A 17,952-nucleotide genomic window follows, 5' to 3' on the forward strand; every position below is an offset into this window, starting at 1 on the left:
ACTCCAGATGGCGAGAGAGAACCAGGCAGCTGCCAGAAACCCTAATCCGATAGTGAAGTAACGTTAACTTTTCCGTGCTTTGCTTATGTACAGAGGAATTCCCAAGTAGGGCGTGACTTCAGTTCATTATCATAACACAATGACGCCCAGATGTCTAATGGGGGACCATTTGGTTGATCGGGACCGTTTATCTAACGTGCACTTATGCTGGATCTCTAATGTCCCAAATAACACGTCAGTAGGACAATCCAAATATCCAATTCAATGTAATTTTATCCCAATCATAGTTAGCAAAATGTGATTCAGCAAAAAAACAGGACGGCAAAAATTCGAGTTTAATTCTGTACTGTTTAAAAAAAAACGTAGTCAAAAAAAGGGAAACACAAGAAAATGAGTTTAGAATCTTGTCATTTACAAAATATGGTGGGCTTAAATAGGAAAGTTGGCCAAGGAAGTCCCAACTCGCATTTACAAGATACGAGAAGATGGGATAAACCCATTACAAGATACGAGAAGATGGGATAAACCCAAAGGATCAGCCAAAAAAGAACGACGAAAAATACCCAAAAAAAATCCAACCTCTCAAATGCCCAAAAATACCTTAACACACCTAATAAACTCCAACCTCTCAAATGCCCAAAAATACCTCAAGGCACCCAAAGACAATTCTCTCAATAAGATCAATAGAGCCTTCTGCCCATCGAACACTTTGAATATAATAAAACCCAACAGATTCAAAGCTTCGATTTACTGGACACATCCTCTTAAGATCTCATCTGTCCGAGTAATAACCGGAAAAAAAAAAGAACAGCAAACGTAAAAATATAACCGACGGTTTAGATGCTCTGAAAACCCTAAAATCTTTCAGGCATCCTACGAGACGGCCGACTCCAAAAAAGAGTATTTTTCTACGAAGGTTTTTGTTAGTGTTAGAGAGGTTTCACTGGCGAGTCTAACCTCTCTGCTGGGACCTTCGCTTCGCTTTGTTTTCTTTCACTGCAATTTTTGTATGAAAAAACAGATATATAAAAGAACGAATTAGATAAACCCGATCCGGCAGATCTGAATTCATATAGGTTTAATTTTCGAAGGCAAACTTGGGCGAAAGCGCACATTTCCATAGAAAGTGCTTCCTCCATAGGTACTTCGGAGATTTAATAGAAACATTTAACTAAGAAAACATAAAGAGACGAAAGAGATTTTACGATGCTTAGGGAATACGAACCATTCATACAATTTCATCCCGCAATCCATGGATTTCTTTCATCTTCATCGCATCACGTTAGAATATTAAAAAGCTGAAAAGAAAAGAGAAAGATAGGCAATTGTTCGTATTTTTCCAGGCGGAGTAATAATTTTCCAAACCCTAAAACTCCAGGAAGATGGAGAGAGAGAACCAGGCTGCTACCAGAAACCCTAATCCGATAGTGAATGAACGTTAACTTCTCCGTGCTTTGCTTATATATAGAGGAATTCCAAAGTAGGGGGTGACTTCAGTTCATTATCATAACACAATGACGCGCAATTGTATAATGGGGCCACATTTGGTTGATCGGGACCGTTTATCTAACATACACTTATGCTGGATCTCTAATGTCCCAAATAACACGTCAGTAGGACAATCCAAATATCCAATTCAATGTAATTTTATCCCAATCATAGTTAGCAAAATGTGATTCGGCAAAAAAACAGGACGGCAAAAATTCGAGTTTAATACGGTACTGTTTAAAAAAACGCAGTAAAAAAAACGGAAACACAAGAAAATGAGTTTAGAATCTTATCATTTACAAAATATGGTGGGGGTAAAATTGGAAAGTTGGCCAAAAAATGTGTTTCAAACGTTAAAAACGCATGTTAAACGTGTTTAAAACGTTTGCGTCAAAAAAACAGAGTTTTATTCATTGTAAAAGTTTTAAACGGAGTTATAAACAGCACACCAATAAAACGCCAAAAAAAAAAACGCCGTTTAAAATTGATTTTTGTTAACTATGATCCCAATACTGTAATTGTGCTTATACGCGCTCTGTGATGATGTTTTGATAATGAGACAAATTCGCAGCTGCTGAGAGTTTTCAAATAGTACTCTACCCTTCCATTTGACAATGTGGATAGGTTGTGCCCAAAAAATGATTTTCATAGGATGATCCTCCAATCTATAGAGGAACTGTATATTATGGATACCTCTATAGATCGGAGAGTTGGGATCATCCACTGGAAAGTATTTTTGAGGCACGACCTATTTACATTGTAGCCCATCAAATGAACTATTTGGACCATCCTATAGTGTGGCATGTATTGTACTTTTTTGAAAAATTACTGCACTATTGTTCCTATAGACGTACACCATATAAAAACTTTGGAAAACACTTCCAAAATGGGACCAATGGCTGGGCAATATGAGCCATATAAAAACTCTGGAAAACACTTCCAAAGTGGAACTCCAGTGGGAAACAAAAGACAAAAGTGAAATTGAACAACGATTTGATCATTTCCATAATGTTTTAGCAGTCCTCAATTTAGATTTTATTTTCCATAAATACTTAAGACTCATTTATATTATTACAAATTATAATTTTGCCCTTAAGTTCTTTGTTTAGATATTAAAAAATTAAAGAAAATAAAAAAACAAGTTATACTGTCTATCTTCCATTGTCCATCTTCCTCTTCCCGTTCATGTCAAACCCTATCCCTTACGCCCACTCTCGTTACCAGCCATTTGTGAATGGATGATCCTAATCCCTTGCTCAAACACTCGGCATTCACTGGAGTGTCAAATGCCAGGAAACTTCCAATGTCTGCCGATTCATGGTTGGTTGCCACCACGTCTAAAAAAGGGAGAATCCCATAAAAATTTGGTTGCCGAACGCGACTTTAATAACCTCACCCAGATCCGAGAACAGCAACCCCAAGTGGTCATGAATTAAAACCCCCACTCCAACTAGCATTCCGACTAGCGTAAGGTCCCATCAAAGTTCAACTTAAAATATCCCAACAAAAGGCAGGAATGCAGAGGGGGGCAACAATCACGAAAACCATATCTTTTTTTTGTGTTTATTATATTGTAAGTTTGTAATATTGTATTCAGACAATTATGAGGTATCATGTGGAGTACCAATCACAAAAATCATATCTTTTTGTGTTGAGTGTGTATTTGTTTATGATGTGAGTATGTAATATTGTATCGAGACAATTATAAGGTTCGTAGGTTCAGGGTATGAAGCAGGAATGATTAGGGTTACGGGCGAGAGAAAATTCATAGGAAATATGCATAGGCGAATGGGAAAGAAATAAAGAATCCGTAGTTGTGATGACATATCGAGCCTCAGGCGTCATCCCGCTATAGATGGTCTCCAAGAAGGGGAAGAGGGATAGCTAGAGTATAAAGGTAAGAGGCCGATCCCAACAAAAATAAAGAGAGAAGAAAATGGAATTGAGAACAGGAAAAAGATTAATACCAAGAAAAGAAATCAAGATCGAGAAAGAGGTCAAAATCAAGATCGCAGAAGGAGATCAAGATCAAGATCAAGAAAAGATGAAGGATAGAGGTAGAAAGAGGAGCGGTTGATGAGCCCAGTTCCCAACCGAGAGGGAGCGGGTTATGAACCCAAAATAGGGAGGGAATAAAAAAGGAAGTGAAAAGGTTGGGAAAGAGAAATGTGACAACAAAGAATGATACAAAGAAAAAAAAAGAATGATACAAAGAGGATATAGTGAATTAAAGGGGGAATAAGTGATGTGATCCGAGCCGTTGGATCATTCAGATCCTTCTTTTCATCATTGTATTTATCTTATATTGAATTATTGGACTCATTTATATTCGTTTTGATTTGCCTAGGATGTGGGGATGTCCACATCATCTAGGGCCCACTTGCACACACCACACATGCTTTTATTTATTTATTTAAGTGCCTTTTCCATTTTTGCCCTTATTTCACTTTTAATTTGTGTTTTATTGTAGGGGTACAGGAGTACTTTCACTTGGAAGATTGAGTTACCAAAGGAGGGCCCACCAAAAAGCATATAAATAACAATCACAGGGGAGAAGCACTAACTTTGGAAAAATAATTGTGAGAAAATAAAAGAAAGCCATTGGCTCTCCTCTCCTTCCCCATGCCTATGGCGTGTCTCCCTTCTCTCTCTCTCTCTCTCTCTCTCTCTCTCTCTCTCTCTCTCTCTCTCTCTCTCTCTCTCATTTCCCAAATTTCTACGTTTCTTCTTTCCCTTCTCTATTTCTATTAGTATCTCTTTCTCGGCCTCCCTTCATCCCTTTTCTTGGTTTCTCATCGCCCTTATTTTATTCTTTCCTTTTTTTTCTCTTCTACTCCCTCTCTTATTCTCCTTTTCAACACTAATTTGAAGCCTTAATTGACGAGGGCTGCTCTCCGGGACTTCGGAACGCTACAACGGGCTTTTCTACTACCCTCTTGGCTTCTTTGCTATCAAAATCTTCAAGTGGAAGGGCTACTGCGATTTCTGGGAATTATTTTTTCATATTTCAGCTCCTTTTAGCCATGTTTTAGCCTCTAGAACTCTTTCTAGACATCCCTAGTTAGTTACCCTAGCCTAGTTTAAGCTTTTTATTATTATTCTAATAATATCTGGGCCTTAGATCGTTAACTTTCTTTGTGGACAGCAGCTTAACAGTTAATAAAGTTGAATATTTGAGCCTTAATCTCTCTTCTTTTAATGTTATTTATGCTATTATATGCTTGCATGCTTAGCGTAGGTTATTTTCGCATTCATGAGTTCTCTTTAAAGCTTACTGTTGAATCTTTAAGTCGTCATTAACCATCTTTTATTATTTGCTCATTTATTTTGGATTTTGATATGAATATGAATATTCATAGAGAAGGCGTAGTTATTAAGGTGGTGGACCCTCATATTTGACCATTACGTTAAAAGGCATTAAAAGGGCTTTTAAGTAGGTTTTAGGGGTTTAGCCAATAGGAAATAAGAAATCAGAAGGCCAAAGGCCAGGGCTAAAAGACTATAAAAGATGGGTTTTAAAAGGATAAATGGGCAATAAAAAGGGGATAAGGTGGGTCATAGGTTGATGTGGATATCACCCACATCTAGGCTAAACAAAATGCTAATAAATCGGATAAAAACAGTACCTAAAAGAGAAATTACACATCCAATAGTCCCATAAAAAACTAAATCTAATTGCTAAGATGATGGTTGGATCACACCACTGTAGTGTAGGCCCAAGAAAACACCTCAAAACAGTCGCCTCGCTATCATGAAATATATCTCCAAGACCTGTCGGTCCAGGGTTGCCAAAAGAAGACCCATCAAAGTTCATTTTAATCATATTTCCATCATGTTTTTTCCACCTTGCGTTAACTATCCTCTTCGGAATATGCCCCAGCAGAATCTCATCCCAACTTCTCATGAAGTCCTGAAAACACTACCCCACAAATACTCTTCTAACTAAAGACTGACTTATTATTGTTGCCTTGATATTCCGGACCAAAATACTAAAAGTATGCTCCTTTCCATTGAAGTTGCTGATTTCTTTCTCTCCATGTGATCCAGAGGACAGTGAAAAACATCACCGTCAAACAGTTCTCCCAATCGATCCCAATTGCGAAGTTCTCTAGCATTCAAATAGATTGTGAAGAGTCCTTGGCACTACCCATTTCAACTGAAACCAGCTCATAACTCTTGTCCATATCTTGTTGGTCAGATTATAATGGATATAAATGTGATCCACCCCTTTCTTATCAGCCTCACAAAGCGAACGTCTATTTGCAAACAAGATTCCCCTTCTTTTTAGACAATTCAATGTGTAAATTTTCCTTCGTAATGTTGTCCAGATGGAGACTTGTATTTTTGGTGGAGCTAGAGCTTCCCCAACTCTTTGCCGCTTAAACCTGGTCTGATCCTCTTTACACAAAATCCAGAACAAAGACTTCACAGTGAACTTCCCATTTGGATATGGAGCCCACAGAGGACAGTCATCTTCAAACTGCGAAATAAAAATACCTTCTAAAACATATAATAAGTTAAGAAGATATAGCAAACCCTTTGATTTTAGCTAGCCTATTGAGACTAAAGAAAGCTTGTCCAAGTAAACACTGACCTAACCAAACATCCTCCCAAAACCTTAAGCCTCGACCAGCCCCGACCCCAAATCAAACCAATGGATTGCACTAGGTCCTGACATCAAAAATTGAACTGCAAACTCCCGAGCCTCGATCTCTAGATGCCTTCCTCACCTCCCACCCCCATACTTCCCCCCACTATTTCCACGGATGATCATGTCATTCTCCCTAAAATCTCCACAATCAGTTAGCCATAAAAAGCTCTACTTCTATGAGAGATGTTTCCTATTCCTAGGCCTCCATTACCGTTGGACTTCTTCTCTTATTTTCACTCCCAAAGAATATTTCTTTGAATTGGTTGCATTTTCTTTGCAATCTCCTTTGCAATCTTGAACATAGACAAAAAGTATGTAGGCAAGTTAGACAGAGGTGTCACCCTAGCTCCCAAAGATATAGGATCCCCCCCCCAAAAAAAACCCAAAATTTCCTTTCCATTCTGTCTACAATGTGGTACTGCATTCTCCATGGAGGAATACCAAATCCAAGTTGTTCCAACTGCTCTTCTGCAATATTGCACACCACCATAACACTCTTTCCAATGTTTATTTTAGCCTGGATACCCACTCAATCAATTTAATCACCATTTTGAGGTTGTTGATTTCTGTCAATGAGGCACCAGGAAATATTAAGGTGTCATCCGCAAAATTTGAGTAATAGGATTCATCCCATAATCTTCACGCCCTCAGCGTATCCTTTTCTTGAGCCATAGATAACATTATACTCACTCCGTCCCGAACCACCGTAAAGAGAAAAGAAAAGTAAGGGATCCCCTTGTCTCAGGCCCATCAAGCTCTCAAAAAACTTTTCATAAAGTCAAAAGTAGATATTTTTATTGCTATGAGAGTTAAAAGAACCAGTCATTTTAAATTGCGATCTATGAGCCATGATGAATTATTGATATAGACTTATGATGGCTCTCTAATTTAACCTAAGCAAGCTGTGCTCTAAACAGCTCTCAACGCAATATATGCTGGAACTATTCATTGTATACACAGTATAACAAAACCTTAGATCCTAGAACAATTCATATAGGACTTTGAACTACTCAACAGTCATTTATTAAAGAATATACAAATCATCAAAATAGTTACATCAAAGCATCTCAATTTATTCACAAATAGACATCCAGACGTTCATCAGACAAATTAAAATTGAATACTCCATCAGTTCATTAGACAAAAACAGCATTTGAAAAAACTCAAGCACTACTTAACTTTTTATTTCAGACTGTGAGGTTTGCTCCCCGAACAAGGTTAGTTCAAATAACAAATAGCAATTCTTTAATATATTTTTTTAAAAATGGTAGCCAATTTTATTAAAAGAAACGACCGAGATGGTCAAGATACAAGGCGAAAGGCAAGAAAAGGAAAATGATAGAAGATACAAGAAAAAGGGGATTAAGGGGGTAGAGCATCGAATAACATACACCAATTCTTTAATTAACCAAAATACATTCACATATAGCAATAACAAAATGGAGAAAACCCAACATATTTTCTTACCTGTGACTGGTAGTTCCAGATGCACACGCTTCCAGAATAAAGACTTGACAAGATCCTGCAAGAAAAGGTTCAAATTAGATTATAATTATGCAGAACTTATGTCAACAATAGTAAATGGCTTCTTTAAACTTAAAGCAACACCAAAAAGTAGAACAAGGTATCTGCAACAAGAACTGCAATAGAAGTGTTATCTTCCCCCTAATTTATGTTTACATGGGTGTATTTCAGCTCTATGAAGACCACAAATAATAAGACAGATAAGACTGAAAATTATTCAGCTCTCGGGCCGCTCTACCCCTAAACACGTGAGCCTCATTAATAATACAATCAATGTTCTAAATACTGCTAAAAGACAATTAGGTTTGTACAGGTAGAAAGAAAAATCCACATTGCAGAGAGAATTACTAATATTTTATGATATGATGGAGATTACCATGGTTCTGTCGGATGCAGATCCACGGACTTCACCCTTTCGGATCTTTGGGCAAGTTTTCTCTGATTCCAAAAGTTACAGTTAGCAGATTTGCATAGGAATGAGCAAAAATACTAAAAAAATGACAAATGGATCATACAACAGATAATTATCAGAAATCTAAAAGGATCAATTAAACAGTACCTTGATTTCGAGTCTAAGAGGCTGCGTCATAGCCATCGGACGAACAGAAAGTCAAGAAAAATAATAAAACACCAGTTAGTCCTTTCTTAAAAACGAGATCTCGAGAAAATTCAAAAACCTAACCGAATCTTACACAATAATCCAAACTAAGAACTTAAAACGGTTTGATCTCAAACGAAAACACGATCATTGGAGCAAACAAAGCACCGATTGAACTGTATTCATCGAATCAAAGCGTATTTAAGGCAGATCTAAGCTAAAATCTATTGGAAAAAATCAAAGAGATATGAGAATCAAATAAACCCTACCATTTTGGCTGCTGGAACCGCGAAATGAACCCTGGACGAGGAATCTGTCGAGAGAAGTGAAGATCGGCAATCGAAAAAACCCTAAAAGTAATCTATGTATAATACCCTAAAGAGAGGGAGAGATGAAATTTGTGAAAACGAAAATCTTCAGAGGGGGGTTTGCTTGGAAGGAAAGGGGCCTCGGGTTGTAAATAAGGTGCCTGTGGATTTACAGAAATGCCTGTGGTGTTCGTGAATTTTACGAAAATTGCCAGCCCGACTTTGTTTTGGGGTCCGACTTGAGTTGCACATGGGCCCCACGAGGTACATGAGGAAAGGTGCCATTTAGGATGGTTTGGGCCCCACCTCGAATTGTTCATGGACCCAAGAATCTTGATTTGGTCGGACGGTCCTTCCTGTTCGATCAAGATAACAAAAATGAACGGGCAATTGGATGGTTGTGATCATCCGTTCGAAAATATTTGTGATGCAAGGAAGACACCTCCGTGTCAGGGAGCTTCCGATCTTGGCTGGGGCTTCCCAACAGCGCTCTGTATACCCTCCTTTTTTTACAAAATAGGAAAGCCTTATTTAGGTACGCATGCCACCATCAGGAAGGCTGTTTGGGACAACCCTGACATGAGTGCGTCTTACCAGCATTTTCCAAATACATTGTACCGATTTTTTGTTGCTAAAGCCTTGATCTTTTTGGATTTTGGGAACCGGTTGCAAGTCCAAAACTGATAACTCAAAATTAAGGTTTTGTCTGTTCTGGATTTTGAGAACAGATTGTGAGTCAAAAAACTGATTATTTGACTCTAAATTAAGGCCCTATTTTTTTCTTGGGCCACCCCCCTAGTGTAAAAGAGTAGTCGTAAAATATACTATAGGAGGTTGTCCCAAATGGAAAAAAAGTGTAAAAATCTTCTCTATAGGATCATAACCCTTTGAATTGGGGCTCTCTTGTAATGGACCACAATACACTTGGCAAATGTGCACATTGATCTGGGCCGTTCATTCATTTGTTGCTCCCCACTGTCCTATACTCCTATCTACTTGATCTGGTCAAGTTTGTTCTTAGAATTTGAGACATGCAAAAGAAAATTTATATATTGTTGTATAAGTATTTTGAAAAAAATAAAATAAAAAAATACTAAGGCTAACATTATTTCATGTACTGACCATTTATCTGTTGCACCTCGACTTAAATAGGTTGCTCCTCTGAAAATTATCTCCATAGGATGATCCTGGTCCTCCGGTCTAATTAAGGACCATACAATATCTAACCCTATAAGTGTTATTATACATTATAGAACGATTCACCAATAGAAGGGTTAGGGGATCATCCTATGGAAATGATAGTTCGGGTGGGGTCTCAACAAGGAATGGTTTATATCATCGAATTGTATGGGCCCCATTGATTTTTTTAAGGGATTTGCCAGCGACCATCGCATAAGACATTTTGCGGATGAGCTGTTGCATGTGAGAGCAGCCACTCAGGCTCACTTTTCAGCAGTTTTGTCTTATTCATCTAAGGTGGCTGCTCTCGCATGAAACAGCCCATATGCGAAATGCCTTGTACAGTGGTCGCTAGCAAATCCCTTTATTAAAATATGACACCGTATAAAAACTTGAGATTTTATATAGTGTAAGCCCTTATAGTCCCGTATTTGATCCAAACCGTCCATGTGATGAAACACAATATAAATGGGTTGTGCCCCAAAAATCATTGGGAAAACTACTATAAACCCCCTCGATAAAAACATATCTACACAAATCCCCCCAAAATTTTCTTAATTACCAATCACCCCATAAATAGCTTTTAATTTTGCCTATTACCTATTTTACTCTTTCTTATGTCACCTCTGTTTGGTTGCCAGTAAATTTTTTGTCCTAGGAAGTTTTAGTAAAATTTTGGTCCCATCCCATGTTTGGTTGCTTTTTAGCACTATAATTTTTTTAATCCCACTCTTGTAATGATTGCTTGTGTGTTGAATTTTTTAATCCCACTCTTGCAATGATTGGCTTTTCATCCCATCCAAAAATAATCCCAGGAACTAAAAATAAGCTTGAGAAGATTTTTTTTCTTCTTCCCAACAGTTCAAGCAACCAAACAAAGTTTTTTTTTTTTTTTCCCCGCCATAGTCTGGTCAACTTAACATGGGATTTTTATTTTACCGTTATACTTCTAGGACTTTGTTTTTCCCATCAATCTCCTTGGATTTTTTTTTCTCTCACAGAAATCCCAGGAACCAAAAATCTCTCTCTCTCTCTCTCTCTCTCAGTATCATTTGAACTCTCTCTCGCTCTCTTAATTGAAAAATTTTAGCGGTTCATGTACGTGCAACCCAAAAATATTGTGGGCCCACATTATTTTGGTGATCCAAGCCATTCATTTATTGTTCTGTGACGTGGATAGGAAATGCCTAGAATATCTCCTCCGTAGGATGATCCTAACCCTCTGATTTGTTTAGGTTTAAAATAGGGATCAAAAGGTTAGGATCATCCTAAGGAGGTCATTTTCTGGGCATATCCTATCCACATGAGGGACCAACAAATGAATGGCTTGAATCACCAAAATAATGTGAGCCCACCGTATTTTTGGTCTACATGTCCATGCAAGCCCGTCCCATATAATTCTTCGTAATGCTAGGGAAACCGAGAGTACCACCGAAAAGGGGATCGCCACAATATCACAAGTGACGTGTGCCAGCCCATAGATTTAGGAAAATAACCAAAAGCAGATTTCTTGTAAACACATGTCATATTCTCATTGCGGTCCCATGCTCGTTGCTACTCTTGGTCTCCTTATCATTTTCCTTTCTCTAATAGATAGAGAGAGAGAGTTACGAAAAAAAGGAACATCTCTATGGGGGTATGGATTGATGGATGGAGACGTATTAGAGAGAGTTTTCAAACGATAATGGATGGAGAGATTTTAGGGATTTGTAAGGGTGATATAAGGGTAAAATGGGTAAAAGGCAAAATTAAAATCTATTGATGGCCCTGTTGGTAATTAAGAAATTTTTGGGGTGATTTGTCTAGATAAGTTTTTATTCAGGGGTTTTTTAGTAGTTTTCCCAAAATCATTTCCATAAGATGATCCAGTCTTCAATGAGGTTTCCATAATATGAAGTTCCTCTACAGATGGGAGGGTTGGAATAATCCTATAGAAATGATTTTTCGGCCACAACCTATTTGCATTATGGCCCATCACATGGACGGTTTGGATGATCCTATAGTGCCGTCCGTACAGTACTTTTTGAAAAAATCCGTACTGTAGGGGCTTACAACATATAAAGTCTAAAAAGACTCCTAATGTTTTACATGTGTCCCAAACAGCCATCCTAATGTTGCACATGAACCAAAGTAAGGTATGGCTATCTAAGAGAAGACTAATAAATGAATGGTTTAGATCATCCAAATTTGTGGACCCTTTCTTTTCTTTTCTTTTGCCGCTGATATTTTTCCTTGGAAAGATACTTTCATCGTTGCCAGTTTCCTCAGAAACTTACAGGGGCATTTTGGTCATTATACAACAGCTGCAAGAGCCATGAGTTACAACTTACAAGGCACCAAAGAGAGGATCTTTTTCCCATCACAATCTGTAAGAAGATCTTCCTAGGGTTGCTTGTTATGAATCTGGGAGTTTTCTGAATTGTGGATTTCCATCAAAGAGAGGTGCTTTTTCCCATCACAATCTGTAAGTAGATCTTTCTAGGGTTCCTTGTTAAGTAGATCTTTCTAGGCTTCCTTGTTATGAATCTGGGAGTTTTCTGAATTGTGGATTTCCATCGTTTTTTAAAGAAATAGATTATAAAGACGAGAAAATGCAAAGATTTTGGATTGAGATACAAATTAGGAGGTTCTTCTTGTTTTATTAGCCCTAAGTGTTCCAATAAATGCGGGATTAGGGTTTGAGGTTAGAATTCAGGTGATTAGGGTTTGAGGAAATTTAGGAACACTGTTGTTTTAAGAGAGATAAAAGTCATGTTCTATGGGGCGCTGGTATGGGATCCTTGGCTCATTGTCGCCCAAATTGTTTGCCTTCAATGTTTGTACTATATTACTCTTGGATTATTCCTTTCAATTCTTGTTGGGGCTCGCGTGTCTCGGATGAGCCTCATATATTTCTTTGATTACTCAACTCTCAATGCTGCCACAGTCACTGGTTGGTGCGCCATTTTTTCGTGTCTTCTCAGCGCGGTAGCAGGGTAAGATCTCCATTACACTTCTTATTTTCTAGTTTTGATTGGTGCTTTCTTAGTCCTATTACTCTACTCCGAATTTCATTACCTCCCTGAGCCCTGAGCTTATCAGAATTTTGTACTTGGTTATACTGATCAATGCAAGATATGTTGATAATTATCGATCTCTTAAATGATTTAATATCTAAAATTTTATAATTTATAGATATACCCATTCATGTATGCATGCATTATGGATGAGTTCTTATGTTTATGTAACCACACACTGTGTATATGGATTCTTAGGAAATAGTTAATACATCATCCCATGGTTGGATATCACATCAAGGGTTCTTAGTTGTATTGTTCTAGTTAAGTTCTGGACAGGCACTTGGCGTTATGTGTCTTCTATCTTATTAGGGATGCTAGGATAATATTTAATACAAGCATATATTTCTCCAAGTTTAAAAAAATTGGATTGGATCATAAATTCGTAAGAGGGAAATATTGGAGCAAATGTAAGTATAAATTTGTTGTTGTACAAAATTAGTCAAAATGGAAAATGGGATAGTTATCAACTCTACCACATTCTAGCATTCTACTTAGAATATTATTCAAATTTTAACATTCGCTATTTTTGTATGTAGCAATGGACTATGTAAAGCATCTAGGTCAGTTTGAAAAGGAAACGAAGTTAGTCTGAGTGTACTGCTTGCATTCCATTTCATATTCCGTTAACACTGAAGATACAGTGAAATTTAAAAGTTAAAACCATTATCAATCGTGGTTATTTTCATTTCTTTTGAGTGTATTGTATGACTTCTTGTATTATTTTATATCAAACGTGGTTCAAGATGAACTGAAAATTGTTTTCTATGTGCGTCATTGCATTTGAATTGCCAACCTAGAAAACTTGGAGTATTGCATTCACACTATCATTTTTTAGAATGCAATGTTTTATAGAAAAGTATGTGGATATTTTATAATTCTATACAGATTACTTCCTTTTGTGACATTCTAAACAATAACACAAACACACACACACACACACACACACACACACACACACACACACACACACACACATATATTTCTTATTAAATTCGTTTACAAATTTTTAACACGTATTCATAGACATTTTACATCTCTGTGCACGGTAGGTTTCAAGTTGGCTAGGTGATTGCTCTCCCTAAGCAGAATCCATAGAATAAGGCAGTTAAAATTGATTATTTATATAATTTATATTAGAAAAGAACTGAGAAAATTATGCAACTAGGATTGAAAAAATTAAAAATATGTTTTGAAAATGTTTGGAAAAAAATACTCTTTTTATCTCTTACTTGTGGTAAATGATACTTTTAGCATTTTATGGACATACAATGTTACTGGATGCACATTAGGTGATATGCTAATGGATTTTCAGGTCAGGGATATTTGATACGGGTGTGTGTCAAATGCAACCCTGTATCGTGTGTGGATTACACGCTTCATCCAATACACATCCTCTGTTGGACTATATGGTCCAATATGCTGCGTGCATACCACAATGTATCACGTGGTGCAAAATCATAAGGATGGGTTTTGGGGTTGTAATTATCTCATTTTTCTTTCAACTAACACTTGCTGAAGCTGGTTGGAGGGATTTTAGGATTCTTTTCTCAAATCTATGAGAAAGAATACTGTTAGCAAGATATCTCCATGCATAACATGTTCCTACCATTTTAAACTCCCCCACCCCACCCAAAGCAAAATCTATGACTGAGATAGGGCTCATAATGTGAAGTCACTTTCTTCCCAGTTTCTTTAGAAATTTCTAAAGATACTGATGCGTAACTGTTATGCCTGAGCAGGGCTGGCTACATGCCTCATTTGATTGAGAGGGCTAAAAAGTGCTTAGATTTTTCTGCCACCCTCTACATCATCCATTTATTTATATGCATTACATATGGAGGGTGGCCTTCCTCAATTACGTGGTGGGTTGTAAATGGCACTGGATTTGCAGTGATGGCTTTGCTTGGTGAATGGTTGTGCATAAGGCGTGAGTTAAGAGAAATTCCTATAACACGACTACGTTCAAGTAAGCAGAACTTTTTCTTTTTCTTTTCTGTACCTACTTATGTCAAAAGATGCTAGTATGGAGAAGTTTTATCATATTCCTTTTCTTTTTTTATAGAAGGAAAACTGATATACGGTTTTTATCAAGCATTGATTGGTAATCCCATTAAAATGGTCAATATATTTTATTTTGTCACTTGATACTAGTTTTTTTTATGTTTGTGTTGCTCCATTGCTGTGGTGCTACCTGTTCCACGTTTGGTTTTCCAGTATTGATTTTTATGTTGGGAGTTTTGCTCGTTGCTTTTGATGTTTGAAACTTTCTTCTTGAACTTAAAACTATTCTTGTTATTTACTGTCATCTTGTCATACTGGACCTTGCCATTACCCTACTAGTGAGCACTTATTCCTAATACAACTGTATCCATTTTCATTATTCTATCATTATCTAATTATTCTACGGTAATTTATCGTTATAATATCAGAAAGTAGTACATATTCTAGAGCTGCTAATGAGCCCTATAAACAAGATGAGAGTGGATCCTGTGGCCATTGAATTCTCAACAACTCTAGTAAACAAACTTTCCACTGCAGTAGATTCAATTAGATTTGAACTTACAACTGATCTGAAGACCCATCCAATGATGGGCTGAGGGAAAATCATGTGGTGTGAAAGGTATATAGATTTATAGTTGAAACTTGCAAGAACGTGATAGGAATGCAACTTCTTTCACAGGGTGGCAAATTCAAGAAGAAGACTAAACAATATGAAGGCCATCAGAGTTGCAGAGAGATTGGTCGAGGAAGTGATGAGATATTCAATGGACAGGGATAAGGCTCCTGGCCCATATGACTTCACAATGCTTATTTTCAGGAAAATTGGAATTGGATTAAGGATGACCCTATGGAGGTGATGAGGAGATTTCACTCTAGGGCATATTAATAGGGAGGCCAAGGCTATCTTTGACTCAAAGAAACACAGGGCAAAAGAGACGAAGGGTTTTAGATGTATAAGCTTGATCAGTAGCTGATATAAAATCATTTTGAAGAACCTTTATTTGAGGCTGAAGAAGGTCATGCGTGATGTGATATCTCCCACTGAAGGAGCGTTTGTGGAAGGATGAGAAATTCTATGAGTATTTTCCACGGCCCATTGGCTTCATTTTTTTCCTATGCCAAGACATTGGAAGAGTCTCGTACAATTAGTAGTCTGCATTTGTGGCTCTGTGGGTGAGCTATGGCGCCGTGCCCGCCTTCCCTATGGTAACCAACAATGAAAGAGCTATTCCTCATCTCTCGTTATTGGGTGTTCTCCAAATAAAGCTTCAATCAAGTTCGATTAGTACTACATCCAAAAGACCACTCGACCGATCTCATCTTTCCTGCACGGTTCCACCCCTTAGCGGGAGCTGATCTATTTCTCTCAAAAGAGAATCGCGTTCTTGCTGAAGTTTGCGAATCCGCTCTTGTAATCGCAGTCCTTCGAGATAGTCCCTTACTAATAGGGGGCTGAGGAAGGTCACAAATTCCATTTGGTCAATTGGAATGGAACCGGGTCTGTCATTCTAATTTGTTGATAGTTGATAATATTAGTTGATAATTTTGTGAAAGATTCCTGTGAAAGGTTTCATTCACGCCTAATCTATGTCGAGTAGACCGTGTCGTTGTGAGAATTCTTAATTCATGAGTTGTCATCACAACTAGCCACTCAAGATTATGAATTAGGGTTTGGCCCTTTTTCTATTATCTACCCATTAACCACTTGCATGGGTGGGGGCCAGATTAGTTATTGATTACCCACTGATGGTGTAGCTCATCTGTTAGTAGCAGCTTAGGTCCTTGAAACCAAGGGTCTCCCACCTGTCAGGTCTATGTAATGCTTTTGCTCCGCTGATCTAGAAAATGACATCAATACTCTACCGGATGAATCACGTAGGATGCCTCCAATTTCGGCCTGACCCGGATACCTGTAGCGCTCTCGTCAAAGTTCAATTTCAGCCATCCATGAGGGGGAGGCTACTGCTTGGGTTGTATTTTTATCTTCATTTGCCTATGAGCCATAATATCTTTTCAATTTCCGGACATCTCTCCCACATTATAGCTAGGAATGTTCTTATCATTTCTTCCCTACATGAGAAGATCAATCTTGATATGTACCTAGATTTTTCCCCAGCTCTTAGTTTTTTTTTAATATGCAGTTGTTTCCTTCCTTCCAAACGTGCCAAATTATTGCATACGGAACGATCCTCTGTATAGATTTTCTCGTTTTGCGGAATGGTCCACAGTTCTAGCTTAGTACTACCTTTCTTATAGTCTTTTGAAGTAGGCTAGCCACATCATTCCAAAGCCCTGAATGATTGCTTGTCAAAGATACTAAGTGAATGGACTGTACCATCAAATGATCCAACATTTCTTCTTCTTACAAAGAATGCACAAAAGCCATATGACATTGACTAGAATGTTGGAGACTTTGAAGCTTGTACTTGTGAAACTTATCGAACTCTAATGAACAAACACACAAAAGATTTACAATTCAGTCTTCTAGTTACAATTTTTGTGAAAATTGAGCAGATGTTTTGGAAAATCTTGCGCATAAAGAATTCTGTAATTTGCCCATAAACAAATCACTTGCTCTACCAGCTTCATTGTTCAATACAGTTTTATTTACCCACCAATGCATCTAATCCAAGGGTTCCCCCATGCAGATGTTTGATCAGCTAAACACCGCAGGCCAGTAATGTTAAGCATTTTTTTCTCATGATTGATCAGTGCTTCTCTTGGAGACACAAAATACCCAATTTGGTCAGCCATTGCAATTGTTCCTACTGAGCTTTTATGAACCTAGTTTGATATTTTCCATGCCATTATCAGTGAGGATATAACAGTTGGGGAGGAGCTTTGTAGATCAAGAACATGACAAGGTATTTAGTTTTATGAATTGTAGAGGGGAAGCATCCCACTTGTATCATGCTATTATGACAAGGTTTTTCTTTTTTAGTTCTTGTATTGGAAGGTTTTAGAAAAATCTTCTTGTTTAGATTTCGACTTCTGATGAACTAAGTTCAGAAAAATTGATCAATATAAAGCTCCTGCTATTCCTTATATCGGATCGGATGCGACTTGTTTGAATCCCGTATCGGTTGGATCCAATTCAGTGTTCTTTGGATCATACTTTCAATATCTGCATCACGATCCATTTCA

At 37.6% G+C, this 17,952-nt stretch overlaps 2 protein-coding genes and 1 non-coding gene across 7 annotated transcripts in view; 1 reads left to right on the forward strand and 2 right to left on the reverse strand.

The window, feature by feature from the left end:
• Positions 1-8,697, reverse strand: part of LOC143847004 (coatomer subunit beta'-2-like) — a 40,010-nt gene extending 31,313 nt beyond the window's left edge. For all 4 annotated transcript variants that reach the window (XR_013234899.1, XR_013234897.1, XR_013234898.1 and 1 more), the window contains exons 1-4: positions 8,531-8,697; positions 8,223-8,243; positions 8,040-8,101; positions 7,607-7,661 (exon numbers count right to left, since the gene is read on the reverse strand). Coding sequence is in view for 1 of the 4 variants with exons in the window: in XM_077355655.1 (XP_077211770.1) it covers positions 7,607-7,661; positions 8,040-8,101; positions 8,223-8,243; positions 8,531-8,533 (141 nt within the window). In the remaining 3 variants the exon portion in view is untranslated. The remainder of the gene's footprint in view (positions 1-7,606; positions 7,662-8,039; positions 8,102-8,222; positions 8,244-8,530) is intronic.
• On the reverse strand, positions 819-979 carry LOC143847676 (small nucleolar RNA snoR145). The gene has a single exon (XR_013235198.1). It is a non-coding gene; the product is annotated as a small nucleolar RNA snoR145 (small nucleolar RNA).
• A 3,339-nt stretch (positions 8,698-12,036) lies between the features above and the next one.
• Positions 12,037-17,852, forward strand: LOC143847007 (structural molecules protein). Of its 2 annotated transcripts, none has more exons than XM_077355658.1 (3): positions 12,037-12,723; positions 14,547-14,773; positions 17,521-17,852. In XM_077355658.1, the coding sequence occupies exons 1-3, from the start codon at positions 12,500-12,502 to the stop codon at positions 17,631-17,633; spliced, it is 564 nt and encodes a 187-aa protein (XP_077211773.1). In that variant the 5' UTR covers positions 12,037-12,499; the 3' UTR covers positions 17,634-17,852. The 2 variants fall into 2 exon arrangements, with proteins under 2 accessions (XP_077211773.1, XP_077211774.1); XM_077355659.1 differs by having other exon boundaries at positions 12,052-12,723; positions 17,457-17,852.
• The last annotated feature ends 100 nt before the right edge of the window (positions 17,853-17,952 follow it).

This window comes from Tasmannia lanceolata, unplaced genomic scaffold (assembly GCF_043159265.1).
Source record: "Tasmannia lanceolata isolate RefF3 unplaced genomic scaffold, GAP_Taslan_0.1 ptg000015l, whole genome shotgun sequence".
Classification (NCBI taxonomy): Eukaryota; Viridiplantae; Streptophyta; class Magnoliopsida; order Canellales; family Winteraceae; genus Tasmannia; species Tasmannia lanceolata.